This window comes from Rosa chinensis, chromosome 1, assembly GCF_002994745.2.
Source record: "Rosa chinensis cultivar Old Blush chromosome 1, RchiOBHm-V2, whole genome shotgun sequence".
In the NCBI taxonomy this organism is placed as follows: Eukaryota; Viridiplantae; Streptophyta; class Magnoliopsida; order Rosales; family Rosaceae; genus Rosa; species Rosa chinensis.
In genome coordinates this window covers 18,124,300-18,131,480 of record NC_037088.1, presented here as the reverse complement: position 1 = coordinate 18,131,480, position 7,181 = coordinate 18,124,300, and the positions used below count along the sequence as shown (strand labels likewise).

General features: G+C 40.8%; 1 protein-coding gene across 4 annotated transcripts; it reads right to left on the bottom strand.

Annotated features, from left to right (window-relative positions):
- Nucleotides 1-4,293, bottom strand: LOC112182388 (G-type lectin S-receptor-like serine/threonine-protein kinase At4g27290). Of its 4 annotated transcripts, none has more exons than XM_040510730.1 (8): nt 2,271-4,293; nt 2,022-2,135; nt 1,739-1,864; nt 1,554-1,672; nt 1,228-1,438; nt 826-1,063; nt 594-744; nt 1-458 (listed from the first exon to the last, which is right to left on the bottom strand). In XM_040510730.1, the coding sequence occupies exons 1-8, from the start codon at nt 3,298-3,300 to the stop codon at nt 168-170; spliced, it is 2,280 nt and encodes a 759-aa protein (XP_040366664.1). In that variant the 5' UTR covers nt 3,301-4,293; the 3' UTR covers nt 1-167. The 4 variants fall into 4 exon arrangements, with proteins under 4 accessions (XP_040366664.1, XP_024176649.1, XP_024176648.1 ...); XM_024320881.2 differs by having other exon boundaries at nt 2,022-2,525; nt 2,634-4,293; XM_024320880.2 differs by having other exon boundaries at nt 2,022-4,293.
- Nucleotides 4,294-7,181: the final 2,888 nt, after the last annotated feature.

Here is a 7,181-nt window from a genome sequence, read left to right as displayed (position 1 = left end):
TTCAGCCACACAATACATTTGTCGCTCATCCATATTGAATAGGAAACGTGGACATACAATTTACGAGGCCCATGCCAATTAAGCATGAGCCAAGCAACGGATATGTCAATACCTGTTTCTATGTTTTGTTTTAATATCCGACCTCGAATGCAAACATTATTGAAGCTCTATCGAGGATCTGGCAAAGTAATAGTAACTACATTGTTAGAATAAGTGGTAACATGACTTGAATTCCTACATGTTGAAAATCCAGGTTCTTTGGAGGGTGGAAGTGATGTAGCTTCATTGACCTCGAGCATATGAATCACCGATGACATTGTTGGTCGATCAGCTGGAGCTTCTTGAACACACAAAAGCCCGACATGGATACACCTCAAAGCTTCATGAATTCGGCATGTTTCCTTTACTGACGCGTCAATTACCTCCATTCCTCTACCTTCTTTCCATAATTCCCATACCTAAGATTGAAATATATAATCCCATTAATCTAGCTTCCTCTTGCTTTCTGATTCACCAATTGTTTAAAAATTGCATAATTAATATGCAAGGCTTAAAAACAATGTAGAAACAAACAAGTAATTTCTAGTACTTACCCACTGAGCAAGTGTTAGTGAATTTTCAAAACGATAAAAAGAAGCATTCTTCTTTCCACTTATAATCTCTAACAACAATACTCCAAAACTAAATACATCCAACTTCTCGGAAAAATGACCATAGAGTGCATATTCAGGAGACATGTAACCGCTGAAAGAATAGTATATGAATGAGCATCAATATTGTTTTTAAAAGTTTAAATGATAGAAATCATGGGCTATATATACTTACTATGTCCCAACAACCTTGTTGGTATTTGCTTCAATTTGATTTATATCAAAAATTCTCGCCATTCCAAAGTCGGACACTTTGGGGTTCATTGTTCCATCCAACAGAACATTACTTGCTTTCAGATCTCTGTGGATGATTTTCAATCTAGAGTACTTGTGAATATATAGTACTCCTTGAGCAATACCTTGTATAATTCGAAAGCGTGTATCCCAATCTAACCTTGTCTTTTCAAAAGGATCTGATTGGATAGATCATATAGAAGAAGCAGAATTAGCATAATATTGAATCACATTCATATGAAAAGTTGTACAAGATAGGAAAAGAGAACAAAACAATTAGCAGAATGCAAACTCGACGTCACATTGTCAAAAACTTAATCTTAGAAATCATAAGCACACATACCAAACAAAAATTTGTCCAAACTTCGATTAGACATGTACTCATAGATCAATATCATTTCATCTCCTTCCATACAGCAACCCAATAGCCTTACAAGATTGGTATGCTGGAGTTTGGCTATAAGTTTCAACTCATTCTTGAACTCATTATGTCCTTGCCCAGACTTCTTTGATAGCCTCTTTATGGCCACTTCTTGATTTTCTTGCAAAATTCCCTATAGTGAAGACAACCAAACCTTACCCTCAAAACTAATTTGGGAAACTAACAAGGGAAAGTACCAAAAAGAAGAAGAATGTACTTGCATTAAGAGCAGATTATAGAAGTGTCACCTTATAAACAGGGCCGAATCCCCCCTCTCCAAGTTTATTCGCTTCAGAGAAGTTGTTTGTAGCAGCTAACATACTCCTTAAACTGAAGATTGGTAATTCTGTATCATTCTTTCCACCTCCTGCACTAACATTACTTAGAGAGAGAGAGAGAGAGAGAGAGAGAGAGAGAGAGAGAGAGTCCTTACCTTTCTTTTCCAATTTTTTCTTCCAAAAGAAATAGCCAAAAGTTATTGTAAGCAATCCAACTGCTGCAGAGACTATTGCAATTACAAGGGTCCGCTTCAAGGAATTAACAGAAAGACCCTTTTTGCCTGCAAACAGACAAAGGATCTGGTGGTTAACTGTTAATAAAGGTAGCTCCAAGTAATGGTCAGTTTCTGGCCAATGAGTTTAATCTCAACTTAACAGTATGCCTAGGACTTTACCTCACACATCCATAAAGAAAATAGCAAAAAACGAAATACATACCTAGTTCGGAGCCATGAACACGAAAATAGATATCATGTCTAGAGTTGTTAAAATTCTCTACCAGATCCAGTAATTTGCCAAACCATGCCAAGCATGTCCCAATATTACTTCCATCTGTCGCATATACATAAGCATAAGCCGTGCAAGAACAGTTCCGCCGACATTCAGATTCACACTCGTTCATACTCCTATTGTTTAACAGTACAGAATGATCCGGCAGTTTCACCTTTTCAAGCTTTGAAAAGTTACCTTGTATGCCGTTACCACATGTCAACACCTTTTCCCTAATGCAGCCACTGGACCAATCCCCCACTGCCGATTGGTTCGGAAACTTGGCTGTAAAACCAGTCAAACACTTGCATGGTGATGACAGGGGTTCACCACTACGACAGGCACTATTGGGACCGCAATAAGCATAAAAATCACAGTTATGAACGGGCGGTGAAGTCCCTTGTTCCAACCACGTTTTACTAGAATTCTGCCAGAACTGCAATTTAACTAGCCCTGTAGGATCCAACCAGACCCTCAATTTTACTGAGCTATCCGAGACAATGTAAGTAAGATAAACATCATCAACATCAAAGTTGTATGAAAGGAAAAACGCCGTTCCACCTGGATTTTGAAACGCTGTTCTTATATCCTTGCCAATGTACAGAGGACTTCTTTGTATTGGAGTAGTTTCCTTCCAGATAAAGGCCTGAACTGGTACTTTAGGATCTATGCCCAAGGTGAACTTTCCGGGTTGTGGATCATCAAGCGCAGCCCAGGATGTAAGGCGCCTTTGTTGGCCAGTCTTTTTGTTCAAGCTAATCTTCATGCCAGGCAACATAGTATCACAGGGATGATCGAAGCTCTGCCATAAAGTGACATCTTCAAAGCTCAGAACAAGGTTTCCGGTATCCTCTAGTAATCCAGTTGTGTGATTCATTGCAGAAGCAGATACGGATGCATTAGTTGACCAGACAAGTTTTTTAGCCTGATCCAACACCACAAGATTTCCATCGCTACTGAGCATAAAGAAACCCGGAGAATCAAGTGGAGATTCTCTATTAGCTACCCATACTGATGCAGTATTTGGGAATTTGTTGAATCGTATACCAAGGAAGTATTTAGTAGAATTTTCAGGATTGAAGAAGCCTAATGAAAAGGTCTCTAAGGAAGAAACCAAAGTCATGTTACCACTGATATACTGTCCTGGTACTATTTGGTCTTGGCAGGTACAGAATGAGAGGATGTGAGATAAAAGCAGTGTTACAAGGTAACACAAGAGCCACCCCATTCAGAAACAGAGAGACAGAGGAAGAAGAGGAAGGAAAAAAAGGTTCATGCCTTGGACTAAAAGGTAAGTATAAATTGTACTCACTGAAGCTAGTGAAAGTTCACAGATGAGACTAGAGAGTATATCGGCCCCTAGTAAGTACAACAACCCAGAAAATGAAGAACAACCGCAAAATTCCTAGAACAAATGAAACTGAGGAACAAATTAAACCCAAAAATTGGTCAGAAAACCACCGACTCACAACCCACAAGTAGTTCGATCTGCATATTGCCTTGTGGTTCCATATATTGGATATTGATCAGAAATTTGCAAAATATCCTCAAATCGAAGTCTACTGGGGGCTAAAAAGTCAAGTTCAACTTTTTCGACGACTCGATTTGTCTTTCTGCAAACAATTACGTTTCTAGTTACTTCTGAAAGACCAAGATAAGATAAGTCATAGCTTCTGACCCTGGCCTGCCACCTAGTTGCCTTACCGCAAGTATTAGCATATACCATGATTGAAGCATTATATTGACCGAAGAGACTTATGTGGACCAAGGCGGTGCGTCTGTAGGACACGCGCCGTTACCAACCGCGGCTGAATATTGGATGGGTACAGTTGACATGGGAGGCAGTGAGGCACGCCGATTCGAAGCCTCTTCCATTAAACCACCTGCAGAACAGAGACAACCGGTCGGCGTCGGTGTCTTCGCCTCCGATCCCGACACCCCCTTGGTCCGCCTCGGATGGAGCAAGCAGGACTCCAGGAACATGGCCACCACCATCATGGATAGCGCCAAGGCCGTCGTCCTCGATATCTGCTTCCCGAGCCGAAGCCGACTTTGCCGCCGGAAAGATCGCTGAAGCAGAGGTTACCGGGGGCGTGGCCGGTGGCCTGGAAGAGGATGGTGGGGAGGACGGAGCCGTCGGACATTTTGGGGAGCTTGTCGGGGTCGTAGTGGTCGCGGCGAGTTTCTGGTCGATGCCGGCGACGTCAAGATATATATATATATATATATATATATATTAAATTTCTATTAACGGTGTAGTTCAAAAGCTACAGAGCCTGCGGTCCGGATCGAACCTCTGAAAAATGATTTTCTAATAAATAATTTTTTTAATAATATAATACAGAAATAATTTTTTAAATTCTAAAACTTCTAAAAATTGTAATAAATAGCTCTGGGGTCGGAAAAAATTCATAAAAATTCGGAGAAACTCGATGTGACATGTACTTTAATATTGTGTCACAAAATTTTTACTCGTCAATGGTCTAACCATTCGAAGTACGAGTTGATAGAAATAAGAAAACAAAAACTTGGTCGGTTGACCAAGCGGATCGACGTAATAACAATTATGGAATTTTTCAAATTTTTTACGTAAAGCTTAAAATGATGTACTTGGCATATCTAACGGACGGTATCTTAATCTCAAGATCCAACTTTAACTTTGCTCTTTGAAGCGTGTAGTGAAAAAAAGAGGGTTATTAAAACTAAGTCGTTTGACCGAGCCGATCGACATCCTAACGATGACGGATTTTGCCGAATTTTGGAATAGAATCCTAAAATATTGTACTTAGGACGTCTGACGGAAGGATTCTCAAGTGCAATAATCGATCAACTCCTTGCCCTTGGAAGGTTGTGTGGGAAAAAAATAGGGTTATTAAACCCATAGTCGTTTGACCCAGTCGATCGACATCCTACCGATGACGGATTTTTCCAAATTTTGGAATAGAATCCTAAAATATTGTACTTGGGACGTCTGACGGAAGGATTCTCAAGTTCACGATCCGATCAACCAGTCGCCCCTGGAAGGTTGTGTAGGGAAAAAATAGAGTTATTAAACCTTAGTCGTTTGACCCAGCCGATTGACATCCTACCGATGACGGATTTTGCCGAATTTTCTAACAGAATCCTAAAATATTGTACTTGGGACGCCTGACGGAATGATTCTCAAGTGCACGATCTGATCAACTTCTCGCCCTTGGAAGGTTGTGTAGGCAAAATATAGAGTTATTAAACCTTAGTCATTTGACCCAGCTGATCGACAACCTACTGATGACAGATTTTGCCGAATTTTCGAACAGAATCCTAAAATATTGTAGTTGGGACGTCTGACGGAAGGATTCTCATGTGCAATATCCGATCAACTCCTTGCCTTTGGAAGGTTGTGTAGGCAAAAAATAGGGTTATTAAAACCCTAGTCGTTTGACCCAGCCGATCGACAACCTACTGATGACAGATTTTGCCGAATTTTTGAACAGAATCCTAAAATATTATAGTTGGGACGTCTGACGGAAGGATTCTCAAGTGCACGATTCGATCAACCCCTCGCCCTTGGAAGGTTGTGTAGGCAAAAAATAGGGTTATTAAACCCTAGTCGTTTGACCCTTATGATCGATATCCTACCGATGACGGATTTTGCCGAATTTTTGAACAAAATCCTAAAATATTGTACTTGGGACGTCTGACGGAACGATTCTCAAGTGCACGATCCGATCAACCCCTCGCCCTTGGAAGGTTGTGTAGGCAAAAAATAGGATTATTAAACCTTAGTCATTTGACCCAGCCGATCGACATCCTACTAATGATGGATTTTTCCGAATTTTAGAATGGAATCCTAAAATATTGTACTTAGGACGTCTGATGGAAGGATTCACAAGTGCAATATCCGATCAACTCCTTGCCCTTGGAAGGTTGTGTAGGAAAAAAATAGGGTTATTAAACCCCTAGTCGTTTGACGCAGCCGATCAACATCCTACCAATGACGGATTTTGCCGAATTTTCGAACGGAATCTAAAAATATTGTAATTGGGATGTCTGACGGAAGGATTCTAAAGTGCAATATCCGATCAACTCCTTGCCCTTGGAAGGTTGTGTAGGAAAAAAAATAGGGTTATTAAACCCCTAGTCTTTTGACCCAGCCGATCGACATCCTACCGATGACGGATTTTGCGTAATTTTGGAACAGAATCCTAAAATATTGTACTTGGGACGTCTGACGGAAGGATTCTCAAGTGCAATATCCGATCAACTCCTCGCCCTTGGAAGGTTGTGTAGGAAAAAAAATAGGGTTATTAAACCCCTATTCGTTTGACCCAGCCGATCGACATTCTACTGATTACAGATTTTGCCGAATTTTCGAACAGACTCCTAAAATATCATACATGGGATGTCTGACGAAAGGATTCTCAAGTGCACGATCCGATCAACCCCTCGTCCTTGGAATGTTGTGTTGGGAAAAAATAGGGTTATTAAACCTTAGTCGTTTGACCCAGCCGATCGACATCCTACCGATGACTGATTTTGCCGAATTTTTGAACAGAATCCTAAAATATTGTACTTGGGACGTCTGACGGAAGGATTCTCAAGTGCACGATCCGATCAACTCCTCGCCCTTGGAAGGTTGTGTAGGCAAAAAATAGGGTTATTAAACCCCTAGTCGTTTGACCCAGCTGATCGATATCCTAACGATGACGGATTTTGCCGAATTTTGGAACAGAATCGTAAAATATTGTACTTGGGACGTCTGACGGAAGGATTCTCAAGTGCACGATCCAATCAACTCCTCGCCCTTGGAAGGTTGTGTAGGCAAAAAATAGGGTTATTAAACCTTAGTCGTTTGACCCAGCCGATCGACAACCTACTGATGACAGATTTTGTCGAATTTTCAAACAGAATCCTAAAATTTGAAATTGGGACGTCTGACGGAAGGATTCTCAAGTGCAATATCCAATCAACTCCTTGCCCTTGGAAGGTTGTGTAGGCAAAAAATAGGGTTATTAAACCCCTAGTCGTTTGACCCCACCGATCGACATCCTACTGCTGACGGATTTTGTCTAATTTTGGAATGGAATCCTCAAATATTGTACTTGGGACATCTGACGGAAGGATTCTTCA

Coding starts and splice junctions, on each gene's coding strand:
- LOC112182388 (XM_024320880.2), bottom strand. CDS start 3,300: ATGGGGTGGCTCTTGTGTTACCTTGTAACACTGCTTTTATCTCACATC. Junction 1,865..2,021: donor TGTTCATGGCTCCGAACTAG/GTATGTATTTCG, acceptor GTCTGTTTGCAG/GCAAAAAGGGTCTTTCTGTT. Junction 1,673..1,738: donor GAAAAAATTGGAAAAGAAAG/GTAAGGACTCTC, acceptor ATGTTAGTGCAG/GAGGTGGAAAGAATGATACA.